Below are 27,134 nucleotides of genomic sequence, written 5' to 3' on the forward strand. Positions count from 1 at the left end.
AATGAGAAAGGAACCAGAAAACCAACCCTGATAATATGACAAAACAAGGCTCTTCAACACCCCCTCAAAAAAAATCACACTAGTTCACCAGCAATGGATCCAAACCAAGAAGAAATCCCTGATTTTCCTGGAAAAGAATTCAGGAGGTTAGTTATTAAGCTAATCAGGGAAGGACTAGAAAAAGGTGAAGCCCAGTGCAAGGAAATCCAAAATATGATACAAGAAGTGAAGGGAGAAATATTCAAGGAAACGGATAGCTTAAAGAAAAAACAATCAAAACTTCAGGAAACTTTGGACACACATTTAGAAATGTGAAATGCTCTGGAAGGTCTCAGCAATAGAATTGAACAAGTAGAAGAAGAAATTCAGAGCTTGAAGATAAGGTCTTTGAATTAACCCAATCCAACAAAGACAAAGAAAAAAGTATAAGAAAATATAAACAAAGCCTCCAAGAAGTCTGGGATTATGTTAAATGACCAAACCTAAGAATAATCAGTGTTCCTGAGGAAGAAGAGGATTCCAAAAACTTAGAAAACGTATTGGGGGGAGCAATTGAGGAAAACTTCCGTGTCCTTGCTAGAGATCTAGACATCCAAACACAAGAAGCACAAAGAACACTGGGAAATTCATCACAAAAAGATCTTTGCCTAGGCACATTGTCATCAGGTATCCAAAGTCAAGGCGAAAGAATCTTAGGAGCTGTGAGACAGAAGCACCAGGTAACCTTTAAGGAAAAACCTATCAGATTACTGGCAGATTTCTTAGCAGAAACCCTATGAGCTAGAAGGGATTGGGGCCCTATCTTCAGCCTCCTCAAACAAAACAATTATCAGCAGAGAATATTGTATCCAGCAAAACTAAGCATCTTATATGAAGGAAAAATAGTCTTTTTCAGACAAACAAATGCTGAGAGAATTCGCAATTACCAAGCCATCACTACAAGAACTGCTAAAAGGAGCTTTAAATCTTGAAACCAATCCTCAAACAAATCAGTAAGAAAAAAAAAAATCCCACCAAAAAGTGGGTTAAGGACATCAATAGACAATTCTCAAAAGATATACAAATGGCCAACAAACACGTGAAAAAATGCTCAACATCACTAAAGATCAGGGAAATGCAAATCAAAACCATAATGCAATACCACCTCATTCCCGCAAGAATGGCCATAATCAAAAAATCAAAAAACAGTAGATGTTGGTGTGGATGCAGTGAACAGGGAACACTTCTACACTGCTGGTGAGAATGTAAACTAGTACAGCCGCTATGGAAAACAGTGTGGAGATTCCTTAAAGAACTAAAAGTAGAACTGCCATTTGACCCAGCAATCCCACTACTGGGTATCTACCCAGAAGAAAATAAGTCATTGTTCAAAAAAGATACTTGCACACGCATGTTTATAGCAGCACAATTCACAACAGCAAAATCGTGGCACCAACCCAACCAAATGTCCATCAATCAACAAGTGGATAAGGAAAAAAAAAAAAAAAAAGAAAAAAAAATGTATATACATATGATGGAATACTATACAGCCATAAAAAGGAATGAATTAACAGCATTTGCAGTGACCTGGATGAGACTGGAGACTAAATGAAGCAACTCAGGAGTGGAAAACCAAACATCATATGTTCTCACTGATATGTGGGAGCTAAGCTGTGAGGATGCAAAGGCATAAAAATGACACAACAGACTTTGGGGACTTGGGGGAAGAGTGTGAGGGGGGCGAGGGATAGAAGACTACAAATATGGTGCAGTGTATACTGCTCAGATAATGGGTGCACCAAAATCTCACAAATCACCACTGAAGAACTTACTCATGTAACCAAATACCACCTGTACCCCAATAACTTATGGAAATTAAAAAAAAAATTCCCAGAAGAATTCAAAGACAGAAAACTCAGAGTAGAACTAAGATTCTTAGGGAACCAAAACTAAGCAACTGCAAGAAAGAAAGGCAGCACCCTTCCATGAGGGCTACACGCCTTTCTCCTGGCTGCTCTGCTTCTCTTAGCATTTGCTCCACTTCCACTCTCTGCTCAGGGGCTTCTTGTGCTTGTTCATAATGGAGGCTGAGCATAGTTAGCAGTTCCGTTCCCAGCATCTCCTTTTCTGTCATCTTCACACCAGTTGCCTCACCCTCAAGTTTCACATTTCTGACAGCAGCACCTGACTAGCTCACCTCATCTTCTGGAATCAACTCTTACAGGTCCTTGAACTCCAACGCCTCTGGATGCTTCAGGTCCCAGAGCAGACACCATTCACTGTGACAAGCCTTCCATATCATCCCTCCCCAGGACAGGCGGGTGTCCCATCACACTGGGGCTTGGCACACTGCCCTGTAACTATCCATGAATGTGCCCGTCCTCCCCACTAAAACAGAAGCTCCTCAGGAGCAGTGACTATGTCTGTCTATAATTATTTCCCTAGCACCCAGGTCTTAAAATAAACGGATTCTATAGGTTTTAAGAAATCAGCCTGATAATAAAATAATGCCTTAGAATCTGGAAATACTTGAGTTTATACTTTTATTTCAGCCTGGGGCAAACATATACTTTTCTACAACCCAATAAAAGATATCTGCTAGGCTTGCAGTTGTCCAGGCATGTAGTTGAGAGGCACAGATGGAAGATGCTGCCTTTTTGTAGCCCTCTTCAGCACCCAATGTTACAGGCACTCTCTTCACACTGAAATATCCTCCTAAAGCTATGCCAGGCTTATTTTTTCTTATTTTGCATTAAACTACAATGAATGTAGTTAAAATGAGAATTTTTGTTACCATGGATAAACTATAAAGTGAATCTGAAATGTCATTAAGTCTTGCTGACCTTTTACATGTGCCATTAATACAGTAATCTTATTAATAGAGAGCTTCATCAGAGTAGAGAAAACGGATTTCAATGTCTGAGAATGTTAGCAACTTCTTACCCACATATCTGCAAAAAAGCAAATACAGTTTCTGCAAAATAAATACTGGGTTCATTTTTTTGCCTAAGGTATCTTTCTCTCTATAAAGGATTTAACATGTTTATTTCAAACCCATATACTTTCTCTTATTAAGCACAGGTTCAACATTCATTGAGGAGGCATGAACTGACTGCTGACAATGCATCAGGCTCAGGTTTCCAGGTGTCTATACAAGAATCCTGTTGGTCTATTAATGAAACGCATACAATATTAAAAATACCACTAGCATGTACGACATTTCCTAGTTTACAAAGCATTTGTGTATAAGGATTATTTGACAGCAAAATCTCTATGAAGTGGGCATTACACTCATTCTTGCAGCAAAGAAAATTGCCTTAAAGAGGCTGTAATTTATGCAATTCCCACTGCAAGCATATAGCAGAGTTTGCACACACATGAGATAGTTTTCTGGCTCCAAATACAATTGTCCATGGCATCAAATGGTCTCCCATTAGCATTTCTTTATTAATGTGGAGAGGTGAAAGGAAATACGGTGGGTGAAATACTGGTGTCTCATGGAGAGGCACCCGCCTGAGACCCTGACTCACTCCTTCATCAGTGAAGCCCAGAAGAACTGGAGCTTTCACGTAGTCCTAGCAGGGCTGACGTAAACTAAAAATCCATATATAATCTTCTCTAATGACACATCAAACTGATTGCACTTCTGAAAATGTTTGTTAGAGGATCAAGAAATAGAATCCTTAAATAAAAGCTCAGGCTTGGCATTTTTTTCAGTGTGAAAAGCAATATTGGCCTTTATGTTTCAATGTTAGCAGAAAATAAAAGAAGTGTTTCTTTAACTTTCATCAGCTTCTCTGGGATTTAAGATTGTAATGGAAATACAATATGTAGATTTAAAGGATGAGACAGTTTTCTTCAACAAATAATATGTCAGTAAGTGATCCCGACCTGCATTTTTCAGCACCCCATCCCTAGTCCCCAGGTAAAATTTCTACTGCCACAAGCTCCCTCACGTGACTCCCTCTTCTCTCCCTTTTCTTGTGACAAATTAAACAAATTATGACCACATAGTTTCATTCTGGTTTGGAAAACTATGCTCATTGACCTTGATAACTTCTTTCATCCTCAAGAAGCTATTTTTCTATGAACATATTATAATACAAAGACATAATGGGGGCAGTATCACAGACAGAGAACTCTTCAGCTACAGAGGACACAGTTTTTGCCCAGGGTTCTCAAAACAGGTGACTCCCCCAGGTCATGTAGGCCGCTGTTTGATACAAAGATTCTGTCATCCAATCTTGTGACCTACCCAATCAGAATTTCTGTGAGATGAATCAGAGAATCTTTATATTAAACATGTTTCCTTGATTGATTCTCATATTCACTCAGGTCTGGTCATCATAGCTCTAAAATACAGAACAGCTTCAGCTTCATTTCGAAAACACATGTTTCTTTTTGAGACAGAATGTCGCTCTGTCACCCAGGCTGGAGTGCAGTGGTGCAATCTCGGCTCACTGCAACTTCTGCCTCCCGGGTTCAAGCAATTCTGCCCCAGCCTCCCGAGTAGCTGGGACTACAGGCGCACGCCACCACGCCAGGCTAATTTTTGTATTTTTAGTAGAGGCGGGGTTTCACCATGTTTGTTACGCTGGTCTCAAACTTCTGACCTCAGGCAATCCACCCGCTTCAGCCTCCCAAAGTGCTAGGATTACAGGCATGAGCCACCACGCCCAGCCCCAAAAAACATGTTTTAAGAGCCCTTGTAGACATGTTTCAAAGGTTTTGTTAGATGCTCAGTCAAGAACAGAGCAGTTCATTTTACATAGCTCTCTTTAAACACACCATATATTATTTTACAAAAGAAACACTTTAATTCAATGTTCTGAGGTTATTATGAGATAGCCCCATGTTCGGGGCTATAAGGGATGCAACTATAAGGAAGACACAGAGTCCTAGGCTGTAACAATCAAGATCTAAGGTTTTGTGTCTCTTTGAAACCATCAACCAAAATGGAAAGATGAGAAAGAAGCTTCTTTAGAGCGTGGAAGATATTGCGTGCTAGTTTCATCTTGTTATTTCCTATCTTCATCTTTTCCTACAAATAGAAACCTTTGCCTATATTTCTTAACAGCAAAAACAGACCTACCACTTAAGCAAATCTATTCTAGTTGTTTATTCAGGACCAAATCTCATGAAAAAATATGATGCTGAGAGAGAGCCTGTATATCCTTTCACTGAAAATCCTGTGTTATCTCCTTTCTGGATTTGAAAGACAACCATTTTCAATGTGATAAAGGCAATACTTCTTCCATCAAGTATAGACTGCTTTATGTTATCTCCTTCAAACTGGTAAGACAAAACCAATTACTAGGCAGCACAGCATGGCTGTGGTAGTGGAAATGATATTTCTCCTGCAGGCTCCAGCCCTATGCAGAAGCCATACTTAACTCTGGCTTTTGTTTTTATCCTTAATACCAGATGTACAAGAGTGGAGGTCAAAGGATCACATTTCTGAAGATACTTATAGAAACAGAAGAGCAAATCTGGAAGCAAATGACACTTTTCGGACAGGATAGGTTATACATAAAATCTATTCTATCACTTTTCAAATGCAAGTCTACAAAAAACATGGAAGCAGAACCTCTGGGCATCTGGACTTCAGAACTTATACTTTAACGTGATTCCCTAGTGTTTTTGAGGCACATTCAGGTTTGACTACCTAGCTGAGATAAATTCTTAAGGCCCCTCATGGCTCTATTCACAGCACAACTTTGAGTGATAATTTACAAGAAGTATCATAAGCACCTATGGTCTTGGGTCTTGAAGAATATTTTCCTTTTTTTTTTTTCAGATGAGAATCAAATTCTAAATTGGCACAATTCTAAGGCGGAGTGCAATAAAATCTTCCCACCACTCAGAATCAGCTGAGCAAAACACAATATGGCAGATTAGAAGAGGCCATTCAAACCAGAGGCAGACAGAGGCTGCAGAGAGTGCTGCATCTACAGCATATGCCGCTCATGCCTCGCCAGTCACTCATCCTTCTAGCTCATCTGGCGTGGGGTCAAGCCAGGAGCACAGTGCTGGTTCTAGGCCAGTGCCATCCCACAGAGAATGAAAGTATATATAATTTTCAATTTTCTATCAGCTACATTAAAAAGAATAAAATGAAACATAAAGAATTAGTTTCATAAATATATCTTGTTTCAATGAATATACCCAAAATACTATCATTTCAATAGATAATCAATGTAAAAATTATTAATGGGATATTTTACATTTTTTTCTTACTAGGTCTGTGAAGTGTGGTGTGCCTTTACACTTCCAGCACATGTCCATTGAAACTAGCATTTGAAGTGCTAGGTAGTCATATGGGACCCGCAGCTCCTCTGGCGGACTGCACGGATCTAGACAATCACCTGTCTTCAGGCCCATCCATCCTCCACCTCTGCCCACATTCACTTGTCCTTGGTTTTATCTTTTTGGTTCTAGATTCCTACTCCAAACCCAACTCTCTCCCCTGGGCTGTAGCCCCGCTTCACTGTCAAAATTCCCAACTACCATCCTGATTTGTCATTTTCATCCATCAGTTTTACTGTGTGAATTCTATGCCTACTCACCCTCTTTTACCTCTTGTGAAAACTTCTGACTCTTGTTCCTATAGAAATTCCATGTGGGATAGGACAGATAGAGGGATTTAGATCTATGAGGACAAAATTTTCTTAGTTGTTAAAAAAAGAGCAATTTAATAAAATCTAAATTTAGAACAACTACAAATAAGATAATAGAGCATTCTTTGTGATTAACATAAATACAGTCATTCAGATTTCAAGCTATGAGAAACCAAAGGACAGAGGAGGTAAGTAAGAGAACCAAGCTGACAAAACAGGACTGGGGACAGGTGGGTCCAGGAAAAGAGAGTTCCCATAGTCACCCCTGGCTTACGCCCTCACCACCTTTCTAGAGAACAAATGGAAATAAATATCAGAACCACACTGTATTGTATTTTTATTTTGTCATATATGTAATTGTGCAAGTTAACCAGATATTTCACAATATAAATTCCATCATTTTCGAGGAAGCATTTCACTGTTTTTATAAAGTTACAAGTAGACAGACCATTGCAGATGGTTTTGAAGACAGAAAATTGGGCAAAGCATGGGGAATGAGGTGGGACAGTGTGCAATAATAATTACAGTCAACTTTCTGGTGCCCAGAGTGGAATACCAGGTGTGTTACAACCTTCTCAGAAGGGTGGCTACACAGGCTTAATCTTTTCTAAGGATGCTAACTATAACCAAGGTCACCAGTCATTTATTCAACAATGTTCTAAGGATTTATTTTGTATCAGGCTCTGAGCCAAAGCCTCATAAGATCATAAGATAATTGTAAGGGCCATCAGGTAGTTGTCATCCATTGGGCTATAAGCAAAACTATTCAGTACCTCAATCTGCATTTAGAGCATCTTCCTACTTAACTTTCTTTTTTCTTTCTTTTTTTTTTTCTTGAGGAGTCTCAGTCTGTTGCCCAGGCTGAAGTGCAGTGGCACGATATCAGCTCACTGCAACCTCTGCCTCCCAAGGTTCAAGCCACTCTCTCGCCTCAGCCTCCCGAGTAGCTGGGATTACAGATGTGCACCATGATGCCTGGCTAATTTTTGTATTTTTACTAGAGACGGGGTTTCACCATGTTGGCCAGGCTGGTCTCAAACTCCTGACCTCAAGTGATCCACCCACTTCTGCCTCCCAAAGTGCCTGGATTACAGGTGTGAGCCACCACACCCGGCTCCTACCTAACTTTCTGATTTTGACTTCTGTGAACTGTCACCTCTCTTCCTGAGGTGAGACACCTGGGCCTCAGGTCATCCCAGCCATCCACCCTAGACCTGCCCTCTTGAGCAGTTCTCACATTGCAAAATCAACAGGTTCCCTCTCTCAGTGGCAAAGTCAAAGCATTCATTATTTCAGTGACCAGATCATGGTGAAATGTTAAGAAAACATGATCGTATTCAGGAATTCACATGATGGTATAAATAAGTGTACAGACTAGAAGGGGAAAGCAGTCAGTATAAGTTTTCTAGCAGAGAAACCTTTCTGAAGAAGCAGCACTGATCTGAGCCCTTACGAACAGGTGGGACGTAGACCTGCTAATAGATGTTGTAGGTAAACGGAAAGAATGGAGATCCGCGAGGGCCCAGGATTCTGAGGCATTCAGTTCTGGTGGTTCATAAAATAGGCTGGAAGACCCTTATTGATATGTGAATAGAGGGGGAGAAAAAGATGTTATCTAAAAAGCTAGACCTGGAATTTCCTTCAGAGAGAAAATGATCTTCAACATTTCTTGTTGTAGTTTCAAAGGAAAACACCACTGTAGGCTGTATCAGACACAAAACTACGTATTCATCCAGTCTGTTTGATTTTCTTCTGAGGCACAAAGTGGGCTACACTTTCCAGCCCCTTTGTATTTGGAGGGGGTACGTGACTACTTCTGGCCTGCAGGTCTGAGCAGAGGTACCGTGGGTCTCTTGAGGCTGAAACACTTGTAAACTGTGTGATGGAATGAATACTCAATGATACTAAAGAATGGTTGGAAATATTGTTTTAGCTACCATGAGAATACTGTGGTTGTATATTTTAAAAGATAGCCATATCTTTTAGAGATATTGTATGCTGAAGTGATGATGACTGAACTGGCACTATAGTTGGGACTAGTTTCCAGACGGTTTGTGGCGGGTCAGGGAAAACAAGAGGGACTGTTAGTGGGTGGGGCTATTGATGGAATAAGATTAAGCATAGTTGATAAATGCTGAAGCTGGGTGATAGGGACAAACATGGAGCTCATTACACTATTCTCTCCGCTTTTGTAATATGTACTTGTAAGTTTCGATATAAGAAGTTAGGGCCCCACTAACTTTCTCTCCCTCTGCTACACTGACTTAGCCATTCCAAATGGCAGGACTATAAAATGCAAGCAGCTCAGAACCCAGAGTCAACCGGCTGGAAGGCAACATCCCTAGAAAGTTACTGGGCCCTCAGCCTTCCTCCTGTAAACAAAAAATTAAACCTTTTCATGTTCAGTCATTTTAATTTCAGAGCTTGCTATTACCTTAGCATAGCCTCGTCTCACCTAGGTGAGGCATAGGTGTGTGAGATTTTGGAGATAGTCTCGGGTGGCCTGTACTGTCTAGGGCTATGTAAGAAATTATTAGGAATTTGGACAAAGGAGGAACAGAAAATGAAGAACAAAAAAGGAGAGAGGTAAGGCTAAGGAAATAACTAAAGCAAAAAACTTGCCAAAAAATAAAAAATAAAAAATGAGCCATCAAGAATTCCCCAGTGGAAGAGATGCTGGAGGATTTTGTGCAAGATGATTAATGTAAGTTACCTGTGGCATGGTTCTGTGATGTAACTCTGCTCTTTGTCTCCAGATTTCTCTAAAGTCCCTTGAACACAAATGTCTTATGAGTGGTACTGTAGGAGATATGAATGTGAAAGGTCTATGCCTTCCTGTAAATTGGCTGGCACAAGAAAAGGAAATGAGAGTGGCCATGGTCTGTGTAACAGGCACCAGATGTAGAGTTTAGCAGGAAAGGGAAACTTTCTGGTGCCCAGAGTGGAATACCAGGTGTGTTACAACCTTCTCAGAAGGGTGGCTCCACAAGGCTTAATCTTTTCTAAGGACGCTAACTATAACCAAGGTCGCCAGTCATTTATTCAACAATGTTCTAAGGATTTATTTTGTATCAGACTCTGAGCCAAAGCCTCGTAAGATCATAAGATAATTGTAAGGGCCATCAGGTAGTTGTAGCAGGAAAGGGAAAATGGAATGGGAGATGTCCCATGAGAATATAAGGTTCTAGGGAAGCACATAAATCCGGAGGAGGGCAATGAACATTCAAGCAAGTGGGAAAGGATTTAAGCCAGTTTTCTTTAAATCTCAAAGAAGAAGGCCCAAGATGATATTGGGGTTCCATAATTGCATGCATTTTAAGCCTATCACTGCACTGTGTGGGTCATTCTCATGACAGAGTAGTTACCATCTCCATACCAGGGTGCATAAAAGCACATGCAGCTGAAAATGTCTTAATGACAAAAAGCAAAACAAGGATATATCCAGAGGTAGTAGGGCAAAGTGGCCTTTAGAAACAAAAAGGTAAAGGTAGTTTGATGTTCATAGAAGCAGCAGGCCTATGACAGCAGAGTCAATCATGCATTCATCCATCAAACAGTAAACAATTATCATGGCTCTGTCCTGTGCTCAGCACTGTAAAACCTGCCAAAGACACAAAGAAAGATAAGATATGGTTCCTGCCCCTGAGAAATTCACATTTAAATGGGACGGAAAATTTGGGGAATAGCCTATAACAATAAAGTGTAATGAGATAGAACAAAAATATATCTTCACTGGGTGCAGTGGTTCACGCCTGTAATCCCAGCATTTTGGGAGGCCGAGGAGGGCAGATCACCTGAAGTCAGGAGTTCAAGACCAGCCTGGCCAACACGGTGAAACCCCATTTCTACTAAAAATACAAAAATTAGCTGGGCATGGTGGTATACACGTGTAATCCCAGCTACTCGGGAGGCTGAGACAGGAGAATTGCTTGAACCCAGAAGGCAGAGGTTGCAGTGAGCCAAGATCTTGCCACTGCACTCCAGCCTGGGTGACAGAGTAAAACTCTGTTTCAAAAAAAAAAAAGTGGCAATGGCCAGATCCCTTACTCTTCATGGATCCTAATGGGTGTAGGAAACCACTGACCTTCTAAATATTAATCCAGCTAGAAATATCATTTGAAAATGACATGGAGGACCTGAGGAGAGTAAACTGTGAGGACAGAGACAAATTAAGAAGCTATTTCAGGAACACAGGCCAGAGACCATGAGGGCCTTCAGGAAGATGGTGGCAGTGGGGATGGAGATAACTGCATGAATTTCGGCGATTAGGAAGAGCAGTCACAGGACGAGGGGACTGCTTGGATGAGAGGAAAGAAAGAAAGGAAGTAGTCATCACCAATCATGACTGACAGGTTGTGTGTTATGGACAACTAAATGGACAATTGGGCCTTGGGGAACTTGCTTATCAAAAGAAAGTTGTGTGATAAAGATACAATGTCTCCTTTGTTCTTTAGTTTCTAATTATATGGTTCTTCTCAAGTGGAAAGTAGAAACATTTACAATTCAACTTCATGCCACTAAATGATTCACACAATCTCAATTAATTACAGGTTGGAAAAGTTACTGGTCAGTCACAAAGAACTGACTGACAGCTAATACATCTGAATGTCTGGGTTAAAAAGGAAAGGTAAAAGATTAAGGGCCTTGTCACCAGTGTATCCTGAATATTCCATCATTGGAATAATGATGATCCAACTCTGTAAGGAATCTACCTTACGTCTTGATATACCCAATGGTCAAGAATAAAAAGTCAAATTCTAAATGGCTTCCAAATTGCTTCCAAATTCCAAATCAACTGTATCAAAGTACAATTTTTTAAATATTAAAAACATAATCTTCATACAAATACACAGCACAAACTAAAGGTTTGCGTAACTCATAAACGTGGGAAAAAGATACTTGACCAAGAGAGTTCAGAAAAGAATTCGCGTTAGGCAAAGCCTTCTTAGATATAGAAGATATATATCTTAGAAACAACAAAAATAAATTGGACTTCATCAAAATAAAAAACTTTCATGCTTCAAAGGACATCATCAAGTAAGTGAAATGACAATATACAGAAAGAAAGAGAATGTGTTTATGAATTATAGATCAGATAAGGGACTTGTATCTTGAATATATTAAGAAAAATGTTACAACTTGGAAATAAAAAGACAAACAACCCAAGTAAAAAGTGAATAAAGGATCTCCAACTTTTCTCCAAAGAAGACAGCAAAAGAATCAGTATGTACATGAGGAGATGCTCAACATCATTAGCCACCAGCTAAATATAAATAAATCAAAACCACAGTGACATACCATTCCCTACCCATTTGTATGGCTATAATAAAACACACTGTCAAAAAGACAAATGTTGGTGAAAATATAGAGATTCTGGAATCCTCACGTACTGCTGGTAGGAATGTAAAATAGTGCAGTTGCTTTGGTAAATATTCTGTCAGTTCCTCAAAAAGTGAAACATAAAGTTAACATTTATAATCCAGCAATTCCACTCCTAGGTACACACTCAAGAGAAATGAAAACATACATCTACACAAAAACTTGTATATGAATGTTCATAGCACCATTATTTGTAATAGCCAAAAAGACGAAACAACCCAAATGCCCATTTTTATGAAAAAAAATGAGATGTATGATATAGCCATATAATGGAATGCTACTGGGGAATAAAAAGGAGTCAAGTATTGACATATACTACAACATGGATGAATCTTGATAACCTGTAAATGAAAGAAGCCAGTCACAAACTTCCACCTATTATATGATTCTATTTATTTTATTTTATTTTATTTTATTTTGATGGAGTGTTGCTCTGTCACCAGGCTAGAGTGCAGTGGCACGATCTCGGCTCACTGCAACTTCCGCCTGCCAGGGTCAAGCAATTCTCCTGCCTCAGCTTCCTGAGTAGCTGGGATTACAGGCATGAGCCACCACACCCGGCTAATTTTTGTATTTTTAGTAGAGACAGGTTTTCTCCATGTTGGCCAGGATGGTCTCTATCTCCATCTCCTGACCTCATGATCTGCCCTCCTCAGCCTCCCAAAGTGCTGGGATTACAGGCGTCAGCCACCTTGCCCGTCCATACGATTCCATTCCTACATACACGTTCAGAATAGGTAAATCTACAGAGACAGAAAGTAGACCAGTGGTTGGTGGTCTATTATAAAATAAATATATACACATATACAAGTTGAATTTAAAAAATTGGGATTTTTGCAGTCTTCATGAAACAATGTAGGGGAATAAGACTGGCAAATCAGTAACAATTTTTTTACAATGTGATGCAAAGCAATAAAACTAATATTTTAAGTTTTATTTTTTCCACTAGAGAGGAAAGAAATAATCACACCTATCAGGTTTCTGTACATTAAATTCTAAGACGACAAAGTTGTAAAATACAGTAAGCAGCAAATAATAAGCCTACCAATGTCGCATTCTTCTCAGTTTGTCACCTTATGTTCTACATTACTGTGAATGTCACATAATCTTTGTTTGTTTTGTTCCCATGTCTTAGAAATTTTGCTTAACAAAGGTATTTCATAAGCATACCACAATGATTTTGAAGCTCAGTGTAAACAGAAAATGACAGCGTATTCCCTCCGAGTTAAACACACAGAAATAGATAATGTAAGAGTGAATCTCACAAGTAAAATCACTTGAAACAAAGAAGGCTTGACCAAGCTACTCTTAAAAGTTATTAGGATTTTTAAAAATTACATGTCATTAATAACCCTAACAGCTACTAAATGGAAAAAGAAAAGCTAAACTGAAAACTCTCACCTGATAATAACTTATTATACCTACTTTAAAATAAGAAACAATACTTGCAAGACAGAAGCAAAAATGCTACTGAAAGATGTGCAAAGTTCCTAAATTCAGTAAAAGAGATGAAACATCAAGGAGCCAGACTGTCAAAACCACATGACAAGCACCTGGTTACTCACAACAGACTGCAGACACCCAGCCAAATCACAGCTAAACTGCACAGCTGCTAAGAAGGAAAGAAAAGCCAATGCAACTAGGAAACAGACCAAGATAGTCCACTTTAAGAATCACCAGCCTACGACAGGACAAAGAACTATGCAAGTTGAGTAGGAACTTTACTTGGGAAAAGAATTAGAGACCATTTTCTAGGTGCTCAAAAGAGTCAATTCTAATGTGGCCATCTCAGATGAATGAGTAAAGCCATTCATAACAAATGTCAGTGAAATATCCCCGGTTATATACATATATGTATACACACAAACACACACATACACACACACACACACACACACACACACAATTTTATTTATTTATTTATTTTTAAAGACAGAGTCTCACTCTGTCGCCCAGGCTGGAGTGGTGCAATCTCAGCTCACTGCAACCTCTGCCTCCCCGTTCAAGCAATTCTCCTGCTTCAGCCTCCCAAGTAGCTGGGATTATAGGCGCCTGCCACCATGCCTGGTTAATTTTTGTATTTTTAATAGAGACGGGTTTTCACCATGTTGGCCAGGCTGATATTTTGTATTTGAAACACAAGAACAGAAAGATATTTTTCAAAAGAAAGGAAAGGAAGAATATAAAGATATGGGTATTAGGATATTCTGTTCCATCACTTTTTATTAATTGAACTGCCTGAGTTACAGTCGCTTGCATGGACTGATTCACAGACAGAAAGTCCTGGACAAAATATGTAGCAGATCCCTTTGAAAAGTATATATATGCCTTGGAAGTGAAAGGCAGAATCTAGCAAATGGCTCAAGGTACTAATTTTGCCACAGGTTCCACCAAAGAATTGTTTTTTTTTTTTCCTACCAGCAGGGATAAAAAACCCCACCATCTAATGCCCCTGACCCCTAAGATGTTACAGCTAGGAGAGCTGTGAGTCAGATATCAATGGCTACCTTTTCCTAACACCAAGGACCTTGGGACAAGCACTTGTTTACTTACGACATGAGATAGGAATAAAATAATTGCTTGGTGAGTTGACAGCAGTATGCTCTCGTTCTCCTCCGTCTGTCTCTTTTTAACTGTACATCTTAGTGTTTGGAGACTGGTAAGCTCAGGGAACAGGCTACGTCTAACTACAAAGATAAGTATGAATGCTCAAATTCAGGAGACAAGAAGTCTTGGAGTGAAACCAACCCAAAGCTAAAGGAAACGTAGCCACTATGCAAGAATATATGGCAAAATTGGTTTTTCTCTTATAGACAAAGGTAGTTATTTAAGGAGCTACAGAACACAAGACAATATATTAGTGAGCTGGCACAGCTAAAAATATCTGGACAAGCAGCCCTGGAGATTTTGAAGGCCAGGGAGAGATACCTAAAAATGGTGAGTAGATTGCAACATTAACAAAAAGCTGGGCTAGAGAAGTCAAGCTTAATTAAAGGATATATTAAACAAGAATTTTTAAAACATAAGATATAAACAACAATTTATAAAGGTTCTACACTGCTGAGAAGGAGTAAGCCAACACCAGAAGCTGGATATCACATTATTTCTGAGAGCATATTCAAGATTAGTTTAATACAAATACATGCTGGAAGTAATGAAAACAAACGTGATATAGTTTTTATTATAAAAATGTGATAATCATATTGGGAGATAGCTTTTTAAAATGGGAAATAAAGAAAATAAAGAAAGAGAAGAAAATACTAGAAATAATTTTAAAAAGCATAGAAGGCAAAGAAAGTAGTAGAAATTTATTAATTCCAACATAGAAGTTAATTGATGATATAAAGGAAAAATCACTGGCAAACATAAAAACAAAATCTAGGCTGGGCGTGGTGGTTCACACCTGTAATCCCAGCACTTTGGGAGGCTGGGGCAGGTGGGTCAACTGAGGTCAGAAGTTCGAGGACTGCCTGGCCAACATGACGAAAATCCCTCTCTCTCTGCTAAAAATACAAAAATTAGCCGGGCATGGTGGCGTGTGCCTGTAGTCCCAGCTACTTGCTACTCTGAGGCAAGAGAATCACTTGAACCAGGGAGGCGGAGGTTGCAGTGAGCCAAGATCACGCCACTGCACTCCAGACTGGGAGACAGAGTGAGACTCCATCTCAAAAATACAAAAACAAGAACAAAAAACAAAAAACAAAATCTAGCAATCTGTTGTCCCTAAGAGATACAAATAAACTAAAATATAAATGCCCCATAGATCAATATTTAAAATTTATAATTTCTCTGCAAATACAAAACAAAGTGAAGGTTACTATCATTAAAATGATATTAGATAACATTAAAGGTATGTAAAACTATGAACATTTTAGAAGAGTGCAGCTTAATTTTTTATATTTTTAATTGTTTATAGTCCCCAGGTCTTTTATTTATTTTTTGACCTCTATTACAACACAAATTCATAAGGGACAGGTTCCAGCAGGGCAGGCTCCATTCCACTCATTCACAAAGTGTGCTTCTCTGCCTTCCTTCTTCTTCTGATCATTTTCTTTCATGCATTTCAGGAAGCTATCTCGGCTCTTAGAGTGCTTAATACGCACATTAAATCTCTTGGCAAGAATCTTGCCCTGAACTTGTTTATAACAAAGCCAACAGCAGCTGGGTAACATTGTAGACTCTTCCAGTTTTGCCATGGAAACATTTGTGGGGCCTTCCTTTTTGAACAGAACCCATTCCCTTGATGTCAACAATATCACCTTTCTTATAGATCTGCATGTATGTGGCCAAAGGAACAACTCCATGTTTGCTAAAAGACCTAGAGAACATCTATGGGATGCCTCTCCTCTATTTCTTTGTGTTCCTCATCACAGCAAATTATTAGAAGATGGTGGTTCCAGCCGAAAGAAAGGCATCCCAATTCTTAAAACATTATAGCAACAATATATTCTGAAGGAAGGTATTAAAACTGTCAAATATAATTACATCTGAAAACCTCAGCTATACATCACAGCAAATAAAACAGTTAAGGGCTTAAAATCCTATTCAGTGAATCAGAGCCACTGACCAGCATTACTTCTTGACCCAAACCCCTCAGAACTCTTAAGGACAAAGGGAGTGATTAGCTGTATCTTAGCAAAAACTGTTGTTCATTTCTATTTGTCACTTCCAACCACCCCACTTATTTTATCTTACAAATGGTTATGATATCCAGTCAACCTCTGTACACTTCTCTGCACATTGTTCTGTAACATTCAACATATGTATCAATCAATAGATAGTTATTTTTGATAAGTGACTGCTATGGTTTAGATATGGTTTATCTGTCCCCACCAAATCTCATAGCGAAATGTAATCTCCAGTGTGGTAGTGTGGAGGCCTAGTGGGAGGTGCTTGGGTGAGAAGGGCAGAACCCTCATATTAGATTAATCCCTTTCCTTGGAGGTAACTTCTTGCTCTATTAGTTCCCACAAAAGCCAGTTGCTAAAAAGCCAGTTGGCACCTCTGCTCTCTCTCTTGCTTCCTCTCTCTCTATGTCATAGCTGCACACGGTCAGCTCACCATCATCTTCCGCCATGAACGGAAGCAGCCTGAGCCCTCACCAGATGTCTAATCTTAACTTTCCAGCCATCAGAATAGTGGGCCAAATAAACGCTTTTCTTTATAAATTACCTAGTCTCAGTTAGTTTTTTATAGCAACCAAAAATAAACTAAGACAGTATCCAGTTAAATATTTGTTGAATAAACAAATATACACCAAAGGAAACAACAGCAATAATACTGCCAAAACAGCTTTATTTATTGAAAACAATTTCAAATGTATAGTTTCTTTTCTCCCCACATGAAGGATAGACCACAATCCTCAATATGCAAAGTCAGCCTGTAATTTAAGATTACTCAAAATTATCTAATAAATACCAGGTTTTTTAAAAAGTACTTATACTAACCTTGTAAGAATGTAAGGCGAAAATGAAGCTGGATTATCCTGCTCTGAAAAGAGGGGCATAGATCCTCCCATTATCCACAGACGGAAGTACAAAATGACAAGCACCTTCAGAGAATAAGAAGATTCAGTGAGATTGCCACCAATAATCTCCACCCTTTTTTCATGTGCATTCTGTTCCTCTAACAGGGAATGAAGTCAGTCGCCCCTCCCCTTAAATCTGAGTTAGTCTTGTGGCTGGCTTGTATTGACCAACAGAACATGCAGAAGGTACCTTATGTCACATCTGGACCTAATCTTTGGGAGGTGCAGCAACTTTTAGTTTATTCTTTTAGAAACCAGCTGCCATGTGACAAGGAAGTCTTGACTACCCTTCTGGAAAAAGAACCCACAGGGAGAGGCCCTCGGGGATGAGATACCACGTAGAGGAGAACCGAGATGACCTGGCTCAGATGATAGCTGAATAAACTTGATTGAGTAACCTCAGCCCCAAATCATGATGATCAGAAGACCCGAAAAGCTGAATACTGCCCAAACTAAAGCAGATAGGACCAACATAGGGTTATTATATTTAAGCCACTAAAGCTCGGGGTGGTTTGTTATGTGGCAATAGAAAACCGATACAGCCAGGATTGCACTGCCTCCTCTTGAGACAACTCAGTCTCAGCATCTTGAAAAGGACTCATAGAATACTGTAGTTCACATTGTCCACATCATCAAATCCACATATCCCTGGAATGCTTTCATATATACCTTTGGATGCTTTGTAACATTATGGCATGCCAACTGTTTGATCCCAGTATCATGATGTTAGAGTCTATTGCTGACTCTATTAAATAATTTGAATTACATCTTTGAGCTGAGATAGAGTGAAAACACTCCTTATCAGATATTTCAAAAGTATATATATATATATATACTTACATAACTTAGGACCAAAATGGCCCTTTTTAAAAATGGTCTCATGGTAAGCAGGAAATTTCTATTGCTGCTTGCTCTCAGATACCTAAAAAGGGAAAGAAAAAAAATCTTAGGTAAGTGTGTCTACCAGACACAATGTTCTCCTTTCAAGGCAAAGACACTGCAGCTCTGAAGAAGGCTGCAGAGAACAATGCTGAGAGCAGGGCCTCTGCAGCCAGAACACCTGGGTTTCAATTCCCAGTTCTGCTGCTGCTAAGAGCCCGGGAGACCTCGGGCAAGTTTCTGAACCTCTTTGCACATCTATTTTACTCACTTAGAAAAGGGAGACAATAATAATATCTACCTCACAGGAAAGTTGGGAGGAATAAATGAGATAATATCTAGAACAGGACTTAGCTCTGTTAGCTATGAATATTACTATCCCATCGAATCCCAAATAACCTAGTCATTTTGAAAATGATACAGTTACACTGGTATAATCTTAAACAAAAAAAGAGTTTATTTACCTACTTAATATAATTTGGAGGCTCCAATGTCTTCCACCCACAAAATACCTCACAAATCTCTTACCTCTAAAAATAGAAGATGCCAAGGTTATAGGAGGTTAAGTTATTTATTTATTTATTTATTTATTTATTTATTGAGACGGAGTTTCGCTCTTGTCACCCAGGCTGGAGTACAATGGTGTGATCTCGGCTCACTGCAACCTCCACCTCCTGGGTTCAAGCGATTCTCATGCCTCAGCCTCCCGAGTAGTTGGGGTTACAGGCACCTGCCACCACGCCCAGCTAATTTTTGTATTTTTAGTGCAGACGGGGTTTCACCGTGTTGGCCAGGCTGGTCTTGAACTCCTGACCTCAGTTGATCCACCCACCTCAGCCTCCCAGAGTGTTGGGATTACGGGCGTGAGCCACTGCACCCAGTCAGTTAAGTAATTTTTTTAAGGCAACAAAGTTCTGAGTATCTGTGTTAGGATTACAGCTCACTGGTATTCAGCGAATAATTTTCTCACCTGCCTGTGGTTCTTGGAACCAAACTAGGTTACAAGAATGTCAGCTTCTAGAGGGGCAGGAACCTGTGTGGATCCTGCCCTGCTACAGCTTACTCAGTCATAGAAAGTGGGAGCTCTGGATATCTACATATAAGACATGTGATTGGCTGGTTTTTTAAAAAAAAAAAAATATGATGATGAAAGGGAATCAAGAGAAGCTATTAACAAGCCCCAAATGAAAACATAAAATAAGTCTTAAGTCATTTTCACCTATGTGCAAAATTCTTCACGGAAAATACAGAGTGGAGGGGGAAAAGAAAAGTCTAATCAAATCACATAAACCGCAAGCATTTCCCACCTCATCCTTATTTCCTCTACCCCCTTTCATTGTTTTTTCCTCTTTTTTCAATCCAATTTTTCCTCAAAGCGGTTTTCCCCTACAAAATTTGCCTTAAAATCTGCATGAGGTCTCTTCACACAAAGGGAATGTTCTATAAGGGGGAAATCATTCTGTAAAACCAGAGTGGGTTAATATCTCACAAAGAAATGTCTATCCACCTTGAGGATTGCTTACAATGGCCGGGCGAGGTGGCTCACGCCTGTAATCCCAGCACTTTGGGAGGCCGAGGCGGGCAGATCACGAGGTCGGGAGTTCAAGACCAGCCTGGCCAATATGGTGAAACCCCGTCTCTATTAAAAATACTCAAATTAGCCAGGTGTGGTGGCAGACACCTGTAGTCCCAGCTACTCAGAAGGCTGAGGCAGAAGAACCCCTTGAACCAGGGAGGCGGAGGTTGCAGTGAGCCGAGATCGCGCCACTGCACTCCAGCTTGGGGGACAGAGCGAGATTCCATCTCAAAAATAAAAAGAGAATTGCTTACAAACACATGTGGCTCCTCTGCTTTGTAACAAATGGCACTGTGAGAAGGTGACAGCCTCACACTTCCTTCTCACCTCCCTTTTCCTCTGCCTGGTCCGAAAAGAGCTGTGGAAGTGATATGTGCTCAGATCTGGCCATTCAAGTATTTAATGAATGGAGAAAACGAGGAGTCCAAAAAACACAAAAGAGAGTTGGCTTTTAGCAAGCTCTGGACTGGATCCATCCTCAAGCACTGCATTTAAATCCCTTTCATCTTCCTTAGCTGCCAACAGAGAGCTTGACAAGGAAGAAGGCCAAGGATACTGTCAGCTCTCACAAGCCACGGGGACAGCTACTGCCCCAAAATGGGCTTTAGGGGGTCCACTGCTTCCTGAAATTGTGCACAAGATTTTACGTGTATTTTTCTGAGGCAAACTCCTTGACTTTGATCTTCATTGTCAACTGGTTCTGCATTGCCTAAAAGGTAAAGCCCTGCTAAGCGTCCTTCTCTCAGCTCTGCCTCTACTGTGACTATTATTTTCAGGCCAACTCAACTACGACCACCCTGGTTATTTCTGCTGTTCCTTTTCAGGACGTTATCAATGGCAGCAGAAAGGCAAAGAGAATGACTGAATGGAAATGGAAAAGGTGCTGGGGACGGCTGGAGACGTCTGGAGAAGCAATACATCCGAATACAAAGGCACTTTCTGGGGTGATCTGCTTCTGGAAACTTCTTTTCTCAAGTTCCTGATGTTGATTGTTTCTTTTAACATAGTGGTAAAATTAGCAGTGGTTTTCCTTTCCATAGAACAACAAAACACAAAGTTTAGGATATTTTTTTTCAATGATAAAGTTAGGTAAATTCTTTTTTTTTTTTTTTTGAAACAGAGTCTTGCTCTTGTCACTCAGGCTGGAGTGCAGTGGCATGATCTCGGCTGATTGCAACCTCCGCTTCCCGGGTTCAAGCTCTTCTCCTGCCTCAGCCTCATGAGTAGCTGGGATTACATGTGCCTGCCACCATGCCCAGCTAATCTTTGTACTTTTAGTAGAGACAGGGTTTTGCCATGTTGGCCAGGCTGGTCTTGAACTCCTGACTTCAGGTGATCCACCCGCCTCGACCTCCTGAAGTGCTGGGATTACAGGCATGAGCCACCGTGCCTGGTCAATTTTCCATATTTTCTTTCACTGAAAGCTTGCTATGATGGCTATTTCACTGAGTTGTATTTGTAAAGTATCCCCTGGTTTAGAAATTCTTGGGGAAATTCCATTTCCTCAGGAAGCTAAAGGCACCAAATAATTTACTGTTAAAATGTAGCATCCCAATGTAATGAAAGCCTAAATTGGTAAAGAGAGCATAGATGAAAAAATAAACATGACCTCTGCAATATTTCTATTTCTAGTTGTTGATTAATAGTAAATGAGAAAGTAAGCCAAAATAACATGGCTCTCTTTTTTGGTAAACACTAGGTCAGAGGCTGAGATCCCTAAGTTCAGACAGGGAGCACTCTAAGGGCTAAATTCTCTGCATCTTTTCCTCTTCCCCTACCCTCATGAAAAATGAACAAACTTTCCCCATCAGTCCAATAGACATGATCTGTGAAGTAGAACCAAATAAGAATACTCAATACTATTAACAGCAATAATAAAAATAGCAACAACTAATATGTGCCGGACACTAATCTAAGTGATTTGAGTATAGTAACTTATTCGCCACTTACAACAATTCCATGAGGAAGAATATTATAATTTATTTCTTCTAAATGAGGAGACCCTAAATCTGTAAATAATACTTAACTATGACATGAGATTCTCTCAGCTATTCATTTCAACTATAAGAGAAAGTACCTAAAATTGTCTTCAAATACAATTTACTATGTAAATGCTATTACTAATTTTTTCTAATTCCAGTTAAGTTCTCCATTCTTTTCCTTGCAAAACCAGAGACCATGTCAACAACAAAACCAGACCACTGGTGAAACCAACAGAATGAGAACTAAGGGTCCAGGATTCTATTCCTCTGTTCCCATCTAACTTGTCACGTGATGTAAAATAAATCTACCTGAGCTTCACTTCCTTCCTTTATTAATAAATGTTAGACCAAATGGTCTCAGGGTCCATTTCAGGTCTAAAATATTGTGATCCTTGGACATTCTCATCAACTGATGACACCAAAACTGACCAAGGAAAAACAAAGAAACCTACCCAATTTCAAAAACAAAAAAAGAAAGGAATGTCAAGGGATTCCTGAAGAGTCAAGTATTAACTGACCCTCACTTGGAGTAGGCCCTTCATAATTTGCAGTTGCATATGAAAAAACAGTTTAACATTAATTGAGGTTATTGGCATCGAGGTTATTGGCACTGTAAAACTATAGTTGCAACGACTTCTGATTCTTGCCAAATAAAGGCAAAAGATTAAGGTTAGCCATAGTAAATTCCCTAATCTACGCTCCCACATACCCAAGTTTTCTGACTACGCACATCCACCATCCCAGTACATCATGTTAAAGTAGAGCTCAAGTTTACCTTCCATAGTTACTCAGTCCTCAAATTGTATTAAGAGATACTAGCAGAGATCAGAACAACTAGCCAGCCATAATCATCCACCTACCCATAATCTTGAGAGCTAAATAAATGTTTATTATAAATCAATGACCTTTGTTAACACAGAATTATCATGTCAATAAATAATTGATCAGATGACAAAGATTCTTTGACCAAAATCTAGTCAGGTTCCTGAACCTTCTCCTAGGCCCATCTGTGTACTTTCTTGTAAAATCCAGTTTTAGCAAGAATCCTACTAAATCAGTTTAGCCAGAACCGCCCCCCCCACCCCCACTCAATATCTGATCACTGTCAATATCTGATCAAGTTCTTTATCCTCCATCATCTCCCAGGAGATGTCTCATCACCCTGGCCTGTCTTCAGGAAGAATCCTATTAGGTCTATTTAGCCAGAATTCTCCCTTATTCATGATATTTACTCAGTAATTTCCATCCACTGATGCTCCCCCAACCCACCACACCCTGTTCATTGGCTATAAATTCTCACTTGTCCATGCTATATTCAGAGTTAAGCCCAAACTCTCTCCACTACTGCAAAATTCCATCACAGTGGTCCCTGTATCAATTGCAACAGACCCATCCTCATCTTAAATAAAGTTGTCCTTACAGTGCTTTAACAAGTGTCATTTGAATATTTTTAACACATACAGCAAGATGATCAATAAATGCTTACTGAGCCAAATCAAATTGTAAACATCTACCCCTTTTCTTTTCCTTCTTTCTTTCTTTTTTTTTTCTTTTTTTTTTTTTTGAGACAGATTCTCACTCTGTCACCCAGGCTGGAGTGCAGTGGCGTGATCTCGGCTCACTGCAAGCTCTGCCTCCCAGGTTCATGTCATTCTCCTGCCTCAGCCTCCCGAGTAGCTGGGACTACAGGCTGCCACCATATCTGGCTAATTTTGTGTGTGTGTGTGTTTTTAGTAGAGACGGGGTTTCACCATGTTAGCCAGGACAGTCTCGATCTCCTGACCTCGTGATCCGCCCACCTCGGCCTCCCAAAGTGTTGGGATTACAGGCGCGAGCCACTGCGCCCGGCCTACCCCTTTTCTTTTTCTATGTTTTCCTTACCCTCTTGTGGTAGATCAGGGTACAAAATAAAAGTGCTCACAGCTTGGAATGTGGCAGCAAGTTGGAAGAGGAAAACCGCTTGAATAGTACTATTTCCCTTATCCAGAATACTGGTGACTTAAATGAAGATATGAAATTAGTCTTTCCAGCTCTTCTCAGAATCCATAAACACCTGATAATTTTTACCTAGATGTCAGTTCCAGGTAGCAAACATCTCAGATACAATGAATTGTAAGTGTTTCACATTATAGCAACAAATTATAAACAGTGATATATGAAATTCCTTCTAGAACATCAATCTTAATTGACTTAACTTCCTTTGCTCTTTCAAGGCCAAAAGGAAGTTAATAAAGAGTCACATATTCAGACCAAAAAAGAATTTTTGAAATCAGAGCTTTTTCAATAGAAATTCATAATTACTGCTTCTCTTTGAAACTCAAGAAAAAAGATTTCTCAGTTGATCAGAATATAACAAAGACACAGCTCACATCAGAAAAAAAAAGCATAAGCTTAACAAAAACAACAAAAGAATTTTAAGTGTCTCTTGACACTTAACAATAAAGAAAACTTAAGTGTCTATGGGTTCTCTCTTTAATGTACTTTCCTTGAACCCATGAAGTGCCTCGTCTAAACCTTAATAAGCAAAGGCATTCCATGGAGGAGCCGAACAACCTTTGATGTCTCCTTTGATATTCAAATAAAGATTCTGAAGGAAAGGAGCTAACTATTCTAAGAAAACAATGATGCATATTTCAGTTCTATCTACTCAGAAACTCAAACTGACCTTCAATACCCCATTCTAAGGCTATGATAATTTTCCTTCCAGAAATTTTAAACTCTGAATTCAAGTGACTTACAAGAAAATAGTTACTTCAATTATCATATATTAAATGGTGAAAATGAAGACAAAGAAGGCATAGGAGAAAATAATTTCAGTTCTCTTAACCATTCTGCAAATTAAAGTTAGAGGTGGAAGGAATCAAAACAACTCACATAGTTTTATAGGTAAGGGGAAAAAATGATGCCCAGAAATGTTATTTGGCCTGCAAAAAGGTCATGATGCTTTGGTGTCAAAGGTCAATGAGTTTAAGCTTCATCAATTTATTCAGAGGACCTAATTTTTATTCTCTCTATGATTAATTTAGTTGGAGGCCTTAATTTTTTATTCCTTCTACAACTAATAGCAAAAATTTCAGATATCACCCTTGTCTCTCATTAACAGTCCCAGGAAAGTTTCAATTCATTAGTGATGGTGGGTACTGAATCCATTTAATAGGCACCAATCACTGCGCTAAGGACCTTACCATTTTTATTTCATACTAGCCCTGTGAGTTCATACTTGTCCCTGTCTTGCAAATGAGGCTGAGGAGGTAGTTACTCAGGATCTCATGGTTGGCAAGAGGCAAAGGTGAGACCCAAATCTAAATCCAAATCAAGCATTCACTGCTCTGTACAGCATAGAAGTAAAATAGGGCTGGTTTAGTCAGAATGTTTTCAACACAGATCATTGTTAAATTGCATTTCTGCATGTTAACAATACAATGACTTCTGTCTTAGTCTGTTCATGGTGCTGCAATAAAATGCTGCAGACTGAGTAACTTACAAAGAACAGAAATTTATTTCTTATAGTCCTGGAGGCTGGGGAGTACAAGATCAAGGCACCAGCCTCTGGTAGGTCTGGTGGAGGCCTTCTTGCTGCATCCTTACGTGGGAGAAGAGCAGGAAAGCAAGAGATACAAATTCTCTCTGAAGTCTCTTTTACAAGGGCATCGACAATTCATGAGGGCTCTGCCCTCACGACTTATGTACCTCCCAGAAGGCCTCACTCTTAATACTACCACAATGAGGGTTAAGTTTCAATGTGAATTTTGGAGATAATTCCACATTCAAGCCATACCAACTTTTTTTTTCTTCTTTGGGCCAAAGTCTCGCTCTGTCGCTCAGGCTGGAGTGCACTGGCATGATCTCAGCTCACTGCAACCTCCGCCTTCCAGGTTCAAGCAATCCTCCTGCCTCAGCCCCCCTAATAGCTAGGATTACAGGCATGCACCACCATGCCCAGTTAATTTTTGTATTTTTAGTAGTGACGGGGTTTCACCATGTTGGCCAGGCTGGTCTTAAACCCCTGACCTCAGATGATCCACCTGCTTTGGCCTCCCAAAGTGCTGGGATTACAGGCATGAGCCACCACGCCTGGTCCCAACTTCTAATTAATTAAAAGTGATAAAGAACATTTCAATATCTTCTTCAGTTCATAGAGTTCTACAATGAAGGCTTTTCATACAAATGAATGAAGTTAAGCAGTGCACATTTTTGAAAGTCCTTTTAATAAGCACCCTTTTAAAAGTTAACTCACGTAGTGATTGCTGCAGGTTGAAACAAAAGTGCCATCCATGTACCATGGATTCGGAAATTCTAAGTGAGAACAAATGGCAAGAAGGAGAATGAGCAGAGCTGGGAGGGTGTCACTGTGTGGCAAGATGACCAACCAGCCTGTCCCACAGAGATAAGTAACCAGCAGAAACAGGGAGTGAGGCAGATGAGGATGCTCCAAGTGACAATGAAGCTGACACCTGAGGAAGATGAGAAGTGAATTAAGTGCAAAGAGATAGAATACAATGTATATACAGAGGCCTAAGATTGAGAGGGCAAGCTCAGAGGGAGAAAGTGAAAGAAGTCTACATGGCTGGAAGATCTAATACTGGTACAGTGGTGAACAGAGAGACTAAAGTGGTAGGCAGGGGCCATTTCACCCCAGGACTTCACGACCCATTGTGGAGTTTAGACTTTATTCTGATGGCAATGGACAGTCAGTGAAGGGCTTAACACAGAGAGATAACCCCATCTAATTTCCTACAGTGCAGTGTCAGCATTGCATGACATTGGTAGAGTGCCGACTCTGAAGTCCATAACAAAGAACAAGAGATCCAGCAGCCTCAGAGGGGAAATGGTGAACACCAGGAAGTAGACAGCTATTTTGGAAATTTCCGAGATACCAGATGTAGAAACAAATAAGAGGTTTTGGTTCAAGTAGAGAGAGAGACCTTCTCATAAGTGAGAAAAGCATGTGTTACGTTTACTTAGCAATATGATTTAAGTGTTAAGAATGTTCCTACTATACTTTAATATTTTGTTAGCTGGTCATTAATTTGGTATATATAAAAACTTGCTACTAAGAATAATATTTAATTTGCCAAATAAACTCCCTTTAGAAGAGGATACATAGTATGTATTTGTATGGCATTTATGTGTCAAAGAGTTTTTCAATTCATTCTAACATTTAATCCTTGAGATATATTTATGAAGTGGGCAGA

General features: G+C 39.7%; 1 protein-coding gene across 5 annotated transcripts in view; it reads right to left on the reverse strand.

Annotated features, from left to right (window-relative positions):
• TMTC1 (transmembrane O-mannosyltransferase targeting cadherins 1) overlaps positions 1-27,134 on the reverse strand; it is a 285,978-nt gene that overhangs the window by 141,979 nt on the left and 116,865 nt on the right. For 3 of the 5 annotated variants that reach the window (XM_015151352.3, XM_077953179.1, XM_015151350.3), the window contains 2 exons: positions 18,343-18,424; positions 17,423-17,526 (listed from right to left, as the gene is read on the reverse strand). The exons of the other annotated variants lie outside the window; for them this stretch is intronic. In XM_015151352.3, coding sequence (XP_015006838.2) covers positions 17,423-17,526; positions 18,343-18,424 — 186 coding nt within the window. The remainder of the gene's footprint in view (positions 1-17,422; positions 17,527-18,342; positions 18,425-27,134) is intronic. 5 annotated transcript variants of the gene reach the window in all.

Source organism: Macaca mulatta, chromosome 11 (assembly GCF_049350105.2).
Source record: "Macaca mulatta isolate MMU2019108-1 chromosome 11, T2T-MMU8v2.0, whole genome shotgun sequence".
In the NCBI taxonomy this organism is placed as follows: Eukaryota; Metazoa; Chordata; class Mammalia; order Primates; family Cercopithecidae; genus Macaca; species Macaca mulatta.